The sequence below is a fragment of the Procambarus clarkii genome, chromosome 6 (assembly GCF_040958095.1).
Source record: "Procambarus clarkii isolate CNS0578487 chromosome 6, FALCON_Pclarkii_2.0, whole genome shotgun sequence".
Classification (NCBI taxonomy): domain Eukaryota; kingdom Metazoa; phylum Arthropoda; class Malacostraca; order Decapoda; family Cambaridae; genus Procambarus; species Procambarus clarkii.
The window spans coordinates 37,930,213-37,945,294 of record NC_091155.1 but is presented as its reverse complement, the minus strand read 5'-3'; the positions used below and the strand labels follow the sequence as shown (position 1 = coordinate 37,945,294).

Here is a 15,082-nt window from a genome sequence, read left to right as displayed (position 1 = left end):
ACACACGCAACACTGCTCTAAACACACGCAACACACATTTAAACACACGCAACACATCTTAAAACACACGCAACACTGCTCTAAACACACGCAACACACATTTAAACACACGCAACACATCTTAAAACACACGCAACACTGCTCTAAACACACGCAACACACATATAAACACACGCAACACATCTTAAAACACACGCAACACTGCTCTAAACACACGCAACACACATATAAACACACGCAACACACCTTTAAACTCACGCAACACAAGTTTAAACACACGCAACACAAGTTTAAACACACGCAACACAAGTTTAAACACACGCAACACAAGTTTAAACACACGCAACACAAGTTTAAACACACGCAACACAACTTTAAACACACGCAACACAAGTTTAAACACACGCAACACAAGTTTAAACACACGCAACACAACTTTAAACACACGCAACACAAGTTTAAACACACGCAACACAAGTTTAAACACACGCAACACAAGTTTAAACACACGCAACACAAGTTTAAACACACGCAACACAAGTTTAAACACACGCAACACAAGTTTAAACACACGCAACACAAGTTTAAACACACACAACACAAGTTTAAACACACGCAACACAACTTTAAACACACGCAACACAAGTTTAAACACACGCAACACAAGTTTAAACACACGCAACACAAGTTTAAACACACGCAACACAAGTTTAAACACACGCAACACAAGTTTAAATGGGTCAAATATTAGGGGGATTCCCGGTTTGCCTCCTGCCTTCTCATTCGGGGGGCAGTGGCGGGCGTCGTTCCCCAGAGCAGGCCAAAGCGCATTGTGTTGGCCCGCCCCCACACAAGAACCCGTCAAGGGGACCCCCGCCCCCACACAAGAACCCGTCAAGGGGGACCCCCGCCCCCACACAAGAACCCGTCAAGGGGACCCCCGCCCCCACACAAGAACCCGTCAAGGGGACCCCCCGCCCCCACACAAGAACCCGTCAAGGGGACCCCCGCCCCCACACAAGAACCCGTCAAGGGGACCCCCGCCCCCACACAAGAACCCGTCAAGGGGACCCCCGCCCCCACACAAGAACCCGTCAAGGGGACCCCCGCCCCCACACAAGAACCCGTCAAGGGGGACCCCCCCCCACACAAGAACCCGTCAAGGGGGACCCCCCCCCACACAAGAACCCGTCAAGGGGGACCCCCGCCACACAAGAACCCGTCAAGGGGACCCCCGCCCCCACACAAGAACCCGTCAAGGGGACCCCCGCCCCCACACAAGAACCCGTCAAGGGGGACCCCCCCCACACAAGAACCCGTCAAGGGGACCCCCCCCCACACAAGAACCCGTCAAGGGGACCCCCGCCCCCACACAAGAACCCGTCAAGGTGACCCCCCCCCACACAAGAACCCGTCAAGGGGACCCCCGCCACACAAGAACCCGTCAAGGTGACCCCCCCCCCCACACAAGAACCCGTCAAGGGGGACCCCCCCACACAAGAACCCGTCAAGGGGGACCCCCCCCCACACAAGAACCCGTCAAGGGGGACCCCCCCCCACACAAGAACCCGTCAAGGGGACCCCCGCCCCCACACAAGAACCCGTCAAGGGGACCCCCGCCCCCACACAAGAACCCGTCAAGGGGGACCCCCCCCACACAAGAACCCGTCAAGGGGACCCCCCCCCACACAAGAACCCGTCAAGGGGACCCCCGCCCCCACACACAAGAACCCGTCAAGGGGACCCCCGCCCCCAAACAAGAACCCGTCAAGGGGACCCCCGCCCCCCACACAAGAACCAGTCAAGGGGGACCCCCGCCCCCAAACAAGAACCCGTCAAGGGGACCCCCGCCCCCACACAAGAACCCGTCAAGGGGACCCCCGCCCCCCCGCCCCACAAGAACCCGTCAAGGGGACCCCCCCCCCACACAAGAACCCCACACAAGAACCCGTCAAGGGGACCCCCGCCCCCAAACAAGAACCCGTCAAGGGGACCCCCGCCCCCACACAAGAACCCGTCAAGGGGGACCCCCGCCCCCACACAAGAACCCGTCAAGGGGACCCCCGCCCCCACACAAGAACCCGTCAAGGGAACCCCCGCCCCCCCGCCCCACAAGAACCCGTCAAGGGGACCCCCCCCCACACAAGAACCCGTCAAGGGGACCCCCGCCCCCCCCACACAAGAACCCGTCAAGGGGTCCCCCGCCCCCACACAAGAACCCGTCAAGGGGACCCCCGCCCCCACACAAGAACCCGTCAAGGGGTCCCCCGCCCCCACACAAGAACCCGTCAAGGGGGACCCCCGCCCCCCACACAAGAACCAGTCAAGGGGGACCCCCGCCCCCACACACAAGAACCCGTCAAGGGGACCCCCGCCCCCAAACAAGAACCCGTCAAGGGGACCCCCGCCCTCCACACAAGAACCAGTCAAGGGGGACCCCCGCCCCCACACAAGAACCCGTCAAGGGGACCCCCGCCCCCCCGCCCCACAAGAACCCGTCAAGGGGACCCCCCCCCACACAAGAACCCGTCAAGGGGACCCCCGCCCCCCCACACAAGAACCCGTCAAGGGGTCCCCCGCCTCCACACAAGAACCCGTCAAGGGGACCCCCGCCCCCACACAAGAACCCGTCAAGGGGTCCCCCGCCCCCACACAAGAACCCGTCAAGGGGACCCCCGCCCCCACACAAGAACCCGTCAAGGGGTCCCCCGCCCCCACACAAGAACCCGTCAAGGGGGACCCCCGCCCCCACACAAGAACCCGTCAAGGGGGACCCCCCGCCCCCAACACAAGAACCCGTCAAGGGGACCCCCGCCCCCACACAAGAACCCGTCAAGGGGACCCCCCCACACAAGAACCCGTCAAGGGGGACCCCCGCCCCACACAAGAACCCGTCAAGGGGACCCCCGCCCCCACACAAGAACCCGTCAAGGGGACCCCGCCCCACACAAGAACCCGTCAAGGGGACCCCCGCCCCCACACAAGAACCCGTCAAGGGGACCCCCGCCCCCACACAAGAACCCGTCAAGGGGACCCCCGCCCCCACACCCGTCAAGGGGGACCTCCGCCCCCACACAAGAACCCGTCAAGGGGACCCCCCCCCCACACAAGAACCCGTCAAGGGGACCCCCGCCCCCAAACAAGAACCCGTCAAGGGGACCCCCCCACACAAGAACCCGTCAAGGGGGACCCCCGCCCCACACAAGAACCCGTCAAGGGGGACCCCCGCCCCACACAAGAACCCGTCAAGGGGAACCTCCGCCCCCACACAAGAACCCGTCAAGGGGACCCCCCCCACACAAGAACCCGTCAAGGGGGACCCCCGCCCCACACAAGAACCCGTCAAGGGGACCCCCGCCCCCACACAAGAACCCGTCAAGGGGACCCCGCCCCACACAAGAACCCGTCAAGGGGACCCCCGCCCCCACACAAGAACCCGTCAAGGGGACCCCCGCCCCCACACAAGAACCCGTCAAGGGGACCCCCGCCCCCACACCCGTCAAGGGGGACCTCCGCCCCCACACAAGAACCCGTCAAGGGGACCCCCCCCACACAAGAACCCGTCAAGGGGACCCCCGCCCCCAAACAAGAACCCGTCAAGGGGACCCCCCCACACAAGAACCCGTCAAGGGGGACCCCCGCCCCACACAAGAACCCGTCAAGGGGGACCCCCGCCCCACACAAGAACCCGTCAAGGGGAACCTCCGCCCCACACAAGAACCCGTCAAGGGGACCCACCCACACAAGAACCCGTCAAGGGGGACCCCCGCCCCACACAAGAACCCGTCAAGGGGGACCCCCCGCCCCACACAAGAACCCGTCAAGGGGAACCTCCGCCCCCACACAAGAACCCGTCAAGGGGACCCCCGCCCCCACACAAGAACCCGTCAAGGGGACCCCCGCCCCCAAACAAGAACCCGTCAAGGGGACCCCCGCCCCCACACAAGAACCCGTCAAGGGGGACCCCCGCCCCCACACAAGAACCCGTCAAGGGGACCCCCGCCCCCACACAAGAACCCGTCAAGGGGACCCCCGCCCCCCCCGCCCCACAAGAACCCGTCAAGGGGACCCCCCCCCCCACACAAGAACCCGTCAAGGGGATCCCCGCCCCCACACAAGAACCCGTCAAGGGGACCCCCGCCCCACACAAGAACCCGTCAAGGGGACCCCCGCCCCACACAAGAACCCGTCAAGGGGACCCCCGCCCCCACACAAGAACCCGTCAAGGGGACCCCCGCCCCCACACAAGAACCCGTCAAGGGGACCCCCGCCCCACACAAGAACCCGTCAAGGGGACCCCCGCCCCACACAAGAACCCGTCAAGGGGACCCCCGCCCCCACACAAGAACCCGTCAAGGGGACCCCCGCCCCCACACAAGAACCCGTCAAGGGGACCCCCGCCCCCACACAAGAACCCGTCAAGGGGGACCCCCGCCCCCATACAAGAACCCGTCAAGGGGGACCCCCGCCCCCACACAAGAACCCGTCAAGGGGGACCCCCGCCCCCACACAAGAACCCGTCAAGGGGACCCCCGCCCCACACAAGAACCCGTCAAGGGGGACCCCCGCCCCCACACAAGAACCCGTCAAGGGGGACCCCCGCCCCCACACAAGAACCCGTCAAGGGGGACCCCCGCCCCCACACAAGAACCCGTCAAGGGGGACCCCCGCCCCCACACAAGAACCCGTCAAGGGGGACCCCCGCCCCCACACAAGAACCCGTCAAGGGGGACCCCCGCCCCCACACAAGAACCCGTCAAGGGGGACCCCCGCCCCCACACAAGAACCCGTCAAGGGGGACCCCCGCCCCTACACAAGAACCCGTCAAGGGGACCCCCGCCCCCACACAAGAACCCGTCAAGGGGGACCCCCGCCCCTACACAAGAACCCGTCAAGGGGGACCCCCGCCCCCACACAAGAACCCGTCAAGGGGGACCCACGCCCCCACACAAGAACCCGTCAAGGGGGACCCACGCCCCCACACAAGAACCCGTCAAGGGGGACCCACGCCCCCACACAAGAACCCGTCAAGGGGGACCTAAAACTTATAAATACCAACACATATTCCCGTCAAGGTTCGTGAATTCAGGTTGCAGCTGCAGGCGTCGCGGCGGTGTCGTGGCGCCAGGTTCGACTCCCTCTACCAACAGCTCTATCACGCCATAACCTAGCGGTGGCTGGGAGAAGTGACTTACCATGGGAGGAACGTGGAGGCCAGGAACACGGCTCCCACCTACACGGAGCCTGTAAGCTCCCACACACACTGCCACACTGAACATCAGACTGAACTTTGGTCTAAGAATACCTGTCATGCCATTCATTTTGGAGGTCACAGATTGGGTTTTTGACATGTCTTCTGGGTGGGTATATCGGGGTTGACCTCCCCCCCCCCTTTGCTTGTGGGGGAGGGGAGAGAGAGAGCGAGCGAGCGAGAGAGAGAGAGAGAGAGAGAGAGAGAGAGAGAGAGAGAGAGAGAGAGAGAGAGAGAGAGAGAGAGAGAGAGAGAGAGAGAGAGAGAGAGAGAGAGAGAGAGAGAGAGAGAGAGAGAGAGAGAGAGAGAGAGAGAGAGAGAGAGAGAGAGAGAGAGAGAGAGAGAGAGAGAGAGAGAGAGAGAGAGAGAGAGAGAGAGAGAGAGAGAGAGAGAGAGAGAGAGAGAGAGAGAGAGAGAGAGAGAGAGAGAGAGAGAGAGAGAGAGAGAGAGAGAGAGAGAGAGAGAGAGAGAGAGAGAGAGAGAGAGAGAGAGAGAGAGAGAGAGAGAGAGAGAGAGAGAGAGAGAGAGAGAGAGAGAGAGAGAGAGAGAGAGAGAGAGAGAGAGAGAGAGAGAGAGAGAGAGAGAGAGAGAGAGAGAGAGAGAGAGAGAGAGAGAGAGAGAGAGAGAGAGAGAGAGAGAGAGAGAGAGAGAGAGAGAGAGAGAGAGAGAGAGAGAGAGAGAGAGAGAGAGAGAGAGAGAGAGAGAGAGAGAGAGAGAGAGAGAGAGAGAGAGAGAGAGAGAGAGAGAGAGAGAGAGAGAGAGAGAGAGAGAGAGAGAGAGAGAGAGAGAGAGAGAGAGAGAGAGAGAGAGAGAGAGAGAGAGAGAGAGAGAGAGAGAGAGAGAGAGAGAGAGAGAGAGAGAGAGAGAGAGAGAGAGAGAGAGAGAGAGAGAGAGAGAGAGAGAGAGAGAGAGAGAGAGAGAGAGAGAGAGAGAGAGAGAGAGAGAGAGAGAGAGAGAGAGAGAGAGAGAGAGAGAGAGAGAGAGAGAGAGAGAGAGAGAGAGAGAGAGAGAGAGAGAGAGAGAGAGAGAGAGAGAGAGAGAGAGAGAGAGAGAGAGAGAGAGAGAGAGAGAGAGAGAGAGAGAGAGAGAGAGAGAGAGAGAGAGAGAGAGAGAGAGAGAGAGAGAGAGAGAGAGAGAGAGAGAGAGAGAGAGAGAGAGAGAGAGAGAGAGAGAGAGAGAGAGAGAGAGAGAGAGAGAGAGAGAGAGAGAGAGAGAGAGAGAGAGAGAGAGAGAGAGAGGAGAGAGAGAGAGAGAGAGAGAGAGAGAGAGAGAGAGAGAGAGAGAGAGAGAGAGAGAGAGAGAGAGAGAGAGAGAGAGAGAGAGAGAGAGAGAGAGAGAGAGAGAGAGAGAGAGAGAGAGAGAGAGAGAGAGAGAGAGAGAGAGAGAGAGAGAGAGAGAGAGAGAGAGAGAGAGAGAGAGAGAGAGAGAGAGAGAGAGAGAGAGAGAGAGAGAGAGAGAGAGAGAGAGAGAGAGAGAGAGAGAGAGAGAGAGAGAGAGAGAGAGAGAGAGAGAGAGAGAGAGAGAGAGAGAGAGAGAGAGAGAGAGAGAGAGAGAGAGAGAGAGAGAGAGAGAGAGAGAGAGAGAGAGAGAGAGAGAGAGAGAGAGAGAGAGAGAGAGAGAGAGAGAGAGAGAGAGAGAGAGAGAGAGAGAGAGAGAGAGAGAGAGAGAGAGAGAGAGAGAGAGAGAGAGAGAGAGAGAGAGAGAGAGAGAGAGAGAGAGAGAGAGAGAGAGAGAGAGAGAGAGAGAGAGAGAGAGAGAGAGAGAGAGAGAGAGAGAGAGAGAGAGAGAGAGAGAGAGAGAGAGAGAGAGAGAGAGAGAGAGAGAGAGAGAGAGAGAGAGAGAGAGAGAGAGAGAGAGAGAGAGAGAGAGAGAGAGAGAGAGAGAGAGAGAGAGAGAGAGAGAGAGAGAGAGAGAGAGAGAGAGAGAGAGAGAGAGAGAGAGAGAGAGAGAGAGAGAGAGAGAGAGAGAGAGAGAGAGAGAGAGAGAGAGAGAGAGAGAGAGAGAGAGAGAGAGAGAGAGAGAGAGAGAGAGAGAGAGAGAGAGAGAGAGAGAGAGAGAGAGAGAGAGAGAGAGAGAGAGAGAGAGAGAGAGAGAGAGAGAGAGAGAGAGAGAGAGAGAGAGAGAGAGAGAGAGAGAGAGAGAGAGAGAGAGAGAGAGAGATCTAAAGTTCGTCACATCTGGCTCTAAAGTTCGTCACATCTGGCTCTAAAGTTCGCCACACCTGGCTCTTAAAGTTCGTCACATCTGGCTCTAAAGTTCGTCACATCTGGCTCTAAAGTTCGCCACACCTGGCTCTAAAGTTCGTCACATCTGGCTCTAAAGTTCGTCACATCTGGCTCTAAAGTTCGCCACACCTGGCTCTAAAGTTCGTCACATCTGGCTCTAAAGTTCGCCACACCTGGCTCTAAAGTTCGTCACATCTGGCTCTAAAGTTCGCCACACCTGGCTCTAAAGTTCGTCACATCTGGCTCTAAAGTTCGCCACACCTGGCTCTAAAGTTCGTCACATCTGGCTCTAAAGTTCGTCACATCTGGCTCTAAAGTTCGCCACACCTGGCTCTAAAGTTCGTCACACCTGGCTCTAAAGTTCGTCACATCTGGCTCTAAAGTTCGTCACATCTGGCTCTAAAGTTCGCCACACCTGGCTCTAAAGTTCGTCACACATCTGGCTCTAAAGTTCGTCACACATCTGGCTCTAAAGTTCGTCACACATCTGGCTCTTAAAGTTCGCCACACCTGGCTCTGAAGTTCGTCACATCTGGCTCTAAAGTTCGCCACACCTGGCTCTAAAGTTCGCCACATCTGGCTCTAAAGTTCGCCACACCTGGCTCTAAAGTTCGTCACACATCTGGCTCTAAAGTTCCTCACATCTGGCTCTAAAGTTCGTCACACCTGGCTCTAAAGTTCGTCACATCTGGCTCTAAAGTTCGCCACACCTGGCTCTAAAGTTCGCCACACCTGGCTCTAAAGTTCGCCACATCTGGCTCTAAAGTAGTACAGTGGGCTTCGTCCTCAACTCACACTCGAAGATCCTTGGTTCGTCTACCCGGAGCCACACACAAATAAAACACAGGAGATAACTAAATTGATTTAGGCTTTTATTCTATAAATAAAGTTTGTCTTATTAATAATTTTATGTAACGTGATATCAGTGTGTGTTTGTGACTTAAACTGTATTATTTTAGTAAATACTACAGCTGTAGTATTGTAGTTATGGTCCATTTATTGAAAAAAATAAAATTCCTAGGACTTAAATTTTGACTGCTTCAGAATATGGGTCTTAGGCTTCCTCTTAATTTAAATATATTTATCTAAAGAGTTGAGGTGAATGGCCTATAACAATATGTTCTACCCAAGTGCCCATCATCTGGGTAAGGGGCTCCTGTGCCCATCATCTGGGTAGGGGGCCCCCTGTGCCCATCATCTGGGTAGGGGCCACTGTGCCCATCATCTGGGTAGGGGCCCCTGTGCCCATCATTTTGGTAAGGGGCCCCTGTGCCCATCATCTGAGTAAAGGCCCCCTGTGCCCATCATCTGGGTAGGGGCCACTGTGCCCATCATTTTGGTAAGGGCCACTGTGCCCATCATTTTGATAAGGGGCTCCTGTGCCCATCATCTGGGTAGGGGCCCCCTGTGCCCATCATCTGGGTAAGGGCCCCCCCTGTGCCCATCATCTGGGTAAGGGAGCCCCTGTGCCCATCATCTGAGTAGGGTGCTCCTGTGCCCATCATCTGGGTAGGGGGCCCCCTGTGTCCATCATCTGGGTAAGGGGCCCCCTGTGCCCATCATCTGGGTAGGGGCCACTGTGCCCATCATCTGAGTAGGGGCCCCTGTGCCCATCATTTTGGTAAGGGGCCCCTGTGCCCATCATCTGAGTAAGGGCCCCCTGTGCCCATCATCTGGGTAGGGGCCACTGTGCCCATCATTTTGGTAAGGGCCACTGTGCCCATCATTTTGATAAGGGGCTCCTGTGCCCATCATCTGGGTAGGGGCCCCCTGTGCCCATCATCTGGGTAAGGGCCCCCCCTGTGCCCATCATCTGGGTAAGGGAGCCCCTGTGCCCATCATCTGAGTAGGGTGCTCCTGTGCCCATCATCTGGGTAGGGGGCCCCCTGTGTCCATCATCTGGGTAAGGGGCCCCTGTGTCCATCATTTGGGTAGGGGCTCCCCTGTGCCCATCATCTGGGTAAGGGTGCTCCTGTGTCCATCATCTGAGTAGGGTGCTCCTGTGCCCATCATCTGGGTAGGGGGCCCCCTGTACCCATCATCTGGGTAAGGGGCTCCTGTGCCCATCATCTGGGTAGGGGCCCCCCTGTGCCCATCATCTGGGTAGGGGGCCCATCATCTGGGTAAAAGGCCCCCTGTGCCCATCATCTGGGTAAGGGGCCCCCTGTGCCCATCATCTGGGTAGGATGCTCCTGTGCCCATCATCTGGGTAAGGGGCCCCTGTGCCCATCATCTGGGTAAGGGGCCCCCTGTGCCCATCATCTGAGTAGGGGGCCCCTGTGCCCATTATCTGGGTAAGGGGCCCCCTGTGTCCATCATCTGGGTAAGGGGCCCCCTGTGCCCATCATCTGGGTAAGGGGCTCCTGTGCCCATCATCTGGGTAAGGGGCCCCCCTGTGCCCATCATCTGAGTAGGGGGCCCCTGTGCCCATTATCTAGGTAAGGGGCCCCTGTGCCCATCATCTGGGTAGGGGGCCCCCTGTGCCCATCATCTGGGTAGGGGCCCCTGTGCCCATCATCTGGGTAGGGGCCCCCTGTACCCATCATCTGGGTAGAGGCCCCCTGTGCCCATCATCTGGGTAGGGGGCCCATCATCTGGGTAAGGGGCCCCCTGTGTCCATCATCTGGGTAAGGGGCCCCCTGTGCCCATCATCTGGGTAAGGGGCCCCTGTGCCCATCATCTGGGTAGGGGCCCCCTGTGCCCATCATCTGGGTAAGGGGCTCCTGTGCCCATCATCTGGGTAGGAGGCCCCTGTGCCCATCATCTGGGTAGGGGCCCCCTGTGCCCATTATCTGGGTAAGGGGCTCCTGTGCCCATCATCTGGGTAGGGGCTCCCTGTGCCCATCATCTGGATAAGGGGCTCCGGTGCCCATCATCTGGGTAGGGGCTCCTGTGCTCATCATCTGGGTAGGGGCCCCCCTGTGCCCATCATCTGGGTAAGGGGCTCCTGTGCCCATCATCTGGGTAAGGGGCTCCTGTGCCCATCATCTGGGTAGGGGCCCCCTGTGCCCATCATCTGAATAAGGGGCTCCTGTGCCCATCATCTGGGTAAGGTGCCCCTGTGCCCATCATCTGGGTAAGGGGCCCCTGTGCCCATCATCTGGGTAAGGTGCCCCTGTGCCCATCATCTGGGTAAGGGGCTCCTGTGCCCATCATCTGGGTAGGGGCCCCCTGTGCCCATCATCTGGGAAAGGGGCCCCCTGTGCCCATCATCTGGGTAAGGGGCTCCTGTGCCCATCATCTGGGTAGGGGCCCCCTGTGCCCATCATCTGGGTAAGGGGCTCCTGTGCCCATCATCTGGGTAAGGGGCTCCTGTTCCCATCATCTGGGTAAGGGGCTCCTGTGCCCATCATCTGGGTAGGGGCCCCCTGTGCCCATCATCTGGGTAAGGGGCTCCTGTGCCCATCATCTGGGTAAGGGGCTCCTGTGCCCATCATCTGGGTAGGATGCCCCTGTGCCCATCATCTGGGTAAGGGGCCCCCTGTGTCCATCATCTAGGTAAGGGGCCCCTGTGCCCATCATCTGGGTAGGGATCCCCTGTGCCCATCATCTGGGTAAGGGACCCCCTGTGCCCATCATCTGGGTAAGGGGATCCTGTGCCCATCATCTGGGTAGGGATCCCCTGTGCCCATCATCTGGGTAAGGGGCCCCCTGTGCCCATCATCTGGGTAAGGGGATCCTGTGCCCATCATCTGGGTAAGGGGCCCCTTTGCCCATCATCTGGGTAGGGGCCCCTGTGCCCATCATCTGGGTAAGGGGCCCCTGTGCCCATCATCTGGGTAGGGGCCCCCTGTGCCCATCATCTGGATAAGGGGATCCTGTGCCCATCATCTGGGTAAGGGGCCCCTTTGCCCATCATCTGGGTAGGGGCCCCTGTGCCCATCATCTGGGTAAGGGGCCCCTGTGCCCATCATCTGGGTAGGGGCCCCCTGTGCCCATCATCTGGGTAAGAGGGCGCCATGCAGTGCCCATCATCTGGGTAAGGGGCCCCTGTGCCCATCATCTGGGTAAAGGGTTCCTGTGCCCATCATCTGGGTAAGGGGCTCCTGTGCCCATCATCTGGGTAGGGTGCCCCTGTGCCCATCATCTGGGTAAGGGGCCCCCTGTGCCCATCATCTGGGTAGGGGCCCCCTGTGCCCATCATCTGGGTAGGGGGCCCCTGTGCCCATCATCTGGGTAAGGGGGCGCCATGCAGTGCCCATCGCCTGCTAAACAAGTGTGATTTTGAATGCGCAACGCAGTATGGAAAGTAAACAAACTGTGACTTCATGTACATGTACATCAACTCTTTGACATGTACAACCAACGAACACCTCTATGGTGCAGCTCTTGAGTGTTACCCTGCCCTGGAGCACCTGTACCCCTGAACGCTGCCCGTATACGCTGCCCTGGAGTACCTGTACCCTTGAATGCTGCCCTGGAGTGCCTGTACCCCTGAACGCTGCCCTTATACGCTGCCCTGGAGAACCTGTACCCTTGAATGCTGCCCTGGAGTGCCTGTACCCCTGAACGCTGCCCTGGAGAACCTGTACCCTTGAATGCTGCCCTGGAGTGCCTGTACCCCTGAACGCTGCCCTTATACGCTGCCCTGGAGTGACCTGTACCCTTGAATGCTGCCCTGGAGTGCCTGTACCCTTGAATGCTGCCCTGAAGCACCTGTACCCTTAAACGCTGCCTTGGAGTGTCTGTACCCTTGAACAATGCCCTTATAACCTGCCCTGGAGCACCTGTACCCCTGAACGCTGCCCGTATACGCTGCCCTGGAGTACCTGTACCCTTGAATGCTGCCCTGGAGTGCCTGTACCCCTGAACGCTGCCCTTATACGCTGCCCTGGAGAACCTGTACCCTTGAATGCTGCCCTGGAGTGCCTGTACCCCTGAACGCTGCCCTGGAGAACCTGTACCTTTGAATGCTGCCCTGGAGTGCCTGTACCCCTGAACGCTGCCCTTATACGCTGCCCTGGAGAACCTGTACCCTTGAATGCTGCCCTGGAGTGCCTGTACCCCTGAACGCTGCCCTGGAGAACCTGTACCCTTGAATGCTGCCCTGGAGTGCCTGTACCCCTGAACGCTGCCCGTATACGCTGCCCTGGAGTACCTGTACCCTTGAATGCTGCCCTGGAGAACCTGTACCCTTATACGCTGCCCTGAAGCACCTGTACCCCTGAACGCTGCCCTGGAGCGCCTGTACCCTTGAATGCTGCCCTGAAGCACCTGTACCCTTAAACGCTGCCTTGGAGTGTCTGTACCCTTGAACAATGCCCTTATAACCTGCCCTGGAGCACCTGTACCCTTGAACGCTGCCCTGGAGCACCTGTACCCCTGAACGCTGCCCTGGAGTGCCTGTACCCTTGAACGGTGCCCTTATACCCTGCCCTGGTGCACCTGTACCCTTGAACGCTGTCCGTATACACCACACTATGGGTACATCCACTCCCGCATCACATACCTTCAGAGCCATGTTGAAAGGCATTATTCTTCTTCCTGGGATCCTTTTTCTTCTTGTAGCCGACGTGGGAAGCACTGGACTTGTCATCTGTGAAACCTTTGTAGTACAGAAAATTCATCTTCCAAGCTTCGGTGTTGTTGGTGTGGCGGCCCTCCTCCTCCTCACTCTCCTTGCATCACCCGCGCCTCAAGATGGCTCAGATTTCTGAATTGTTTTCTATGGCTGTGCTCTTTGTCCAGCGAATCACTATACATTAGAGTGAGGTAGATGAGAGTGTGACTCGCTACAGGTCACTGTATAGTGCATGGGGGTCGCTGTTAGTGCAGTAAGACACAAGGAAGCCTCCATCCGCAAGCTACCAGAAGCGCTTACTTTTGAGAGCAAGACTAAACGCGCTAGGCTCCCAGCTCTTTGTCGATGCTACAATTAGTTCATTTAGTATCTCATTCACTAGTTAACACAGTTAAAATTCTAACACTTTTTCGTGCGCTCACTTCGATTCAAAGCGTTTTACCTTAATGTACAAAATATATTATATTTGTGGAGTTGTTGAGTATGTTCCCGAGGAGAGGAGCCTAGCCTCGTAGTTCTCACAACACCACTAGTTACTGTACACCAGCCCAGCACGCTACTTGCGCCGTCTCCTCTTCACACCTTTATCTTGGGCTAGAAAGATGCCAATTGTTTCTCTGGGCACTATTTCAAGTGACACCTGTTTGGCAGCGGTGTTGGTTATGGCGTCAACGGTAGTTTGGTGGTGAGGCCGGCTTCAGGAGGTCAGTCTGGGCGCCAGCCGGCTGCTGCAGGTACCACCTTTATCACCAGCTGTACTTGTGACCATCTTATTTGATGTTGTTGCCAGCATGCTATCAGCATGCTGGTGGTAAAATGTAGTGTAATGAATCAGCTGGTGCTGTCCGCCATCTGTCAGGAGACGTGGTCAAGGCCATGACGCGCTGCTTCAACTTTTATTTGTTGTATCAATTGTTAAAAAAAAGTTTGTATGAAATGCTTAACGTATCTCAAATGATCATGATCAATGCTGTTTTTCTTTAATTTAGAAATGTGATGCCTGGTGATAGAAAATCCCATTACAAAGCAAAGTTCAAGTCTTCGGCATTCATATCACCTAAGTGCCCTCCATGGTTGAGCGGAACATAATAGTATGTATCCAGCACTAGTCGTGTTAGTGTAAGAGAAGTGAGGGATCCCTTCCACCTCCCCGCTCCTGTGCCAGGTAAGTACACTGCGGGCTCACCATAGCCCGTGCTACTTGCCCCACTCCTGTGCCAGGTAAGTACACTACGGGCTCACCATAGCCCGTGCTACTTGCCCCACTCCTGTGCCAGGTAAGTACACTACGGGCTTACCATAGTCCGTGCTACTTGCCCCGCTCCTGTGCCAGGTAAGTATACTACGGCCTCACCATAGCCCGTGCTACTTGCCCCGCTCCTGTGCCAGGTAAGTACACTACGGGCTTACCATAGCCCGTGCTACTTAGAACTTTGTGTTCCGAGTAGCTGAATCTAAAACAACAACAACCCTTCGAGCCAACAGGTGGCGCCTGGGGGGTGTACCAGCGCCAGGGATGGTGCGGTGGGCGGGTCCCAGAGGTGTCGTCGGGAGGAGGGTGTTGCCCCCAGGGGCTCGGTGTGGTACACAGCGACGTCGTCGTTGTCCCGAACAGCGGCAGTAAACAAGGGATGTGGAACACAGCTGATGCCCAAGGCGCGCCGGGCTGTGTACTGCCAACACATGCCTCTCGCCCGCTCCCTTCGCCAACATGTCCTCAGAGTAAATATAGTCTGACGTTGCCTTTACCACATCAGTGCCATGATGGTGCTATGCCATGTGCCTCAAGGTTGACAGGTTACAAAAACTAGTTTGCTCACACACATGACCAGACTAGCGCTGTTTCACGGGATGACTTACACGTTAGTTAACGTATTATGTACGTTTTAATCCAGGTTATTGCAATAATAATTCCTTTATACCTTCATTGGTCTGTTACTTCAATGGGTTTACTGAGGACTCCATACGCATCCTGTGGGAGAGTGAGAGATGCAATGTGACATATTGAGCACAGGTACTGGACCTCCAATGATTTTAAACTAAGCAATTTACATTTATCTGAATTTACCTGAGGGCATCTAGCAC

At 57.3% G+C, this 15,082-nt stretch overlaps 1 protein-coding gene across 3 annotated transcripts in view; it reads right to left on the bottom strand.

The window, feature by feature from the left end:
* LOC123754098 (uncharacterized) overlaps window positions 1-14,658 on the bottom strand; it is a 76,514-nt gene extending 61,856 nt beyond the window's left edge. For all 3 annotated transcript variants that reach the window (XM_069308395.1, XM_069308397.1, XM_045736262.2), the window contains exon 1: window positions 12,926-14,658. In XM_069308395.1, coding sequence (XP_069164496.1) covers window positions 12,926-13,043 — 118 coding nt within the window. In that variant the 5' untranslated portion in view covers window positions 13,044-14,658. The remainder of the gene's footprint in view (window positions 1-12,925) is intronic.
* Between the last annotated feature and the right edge of the window lie 424 nt (window positions 14,659-15,082).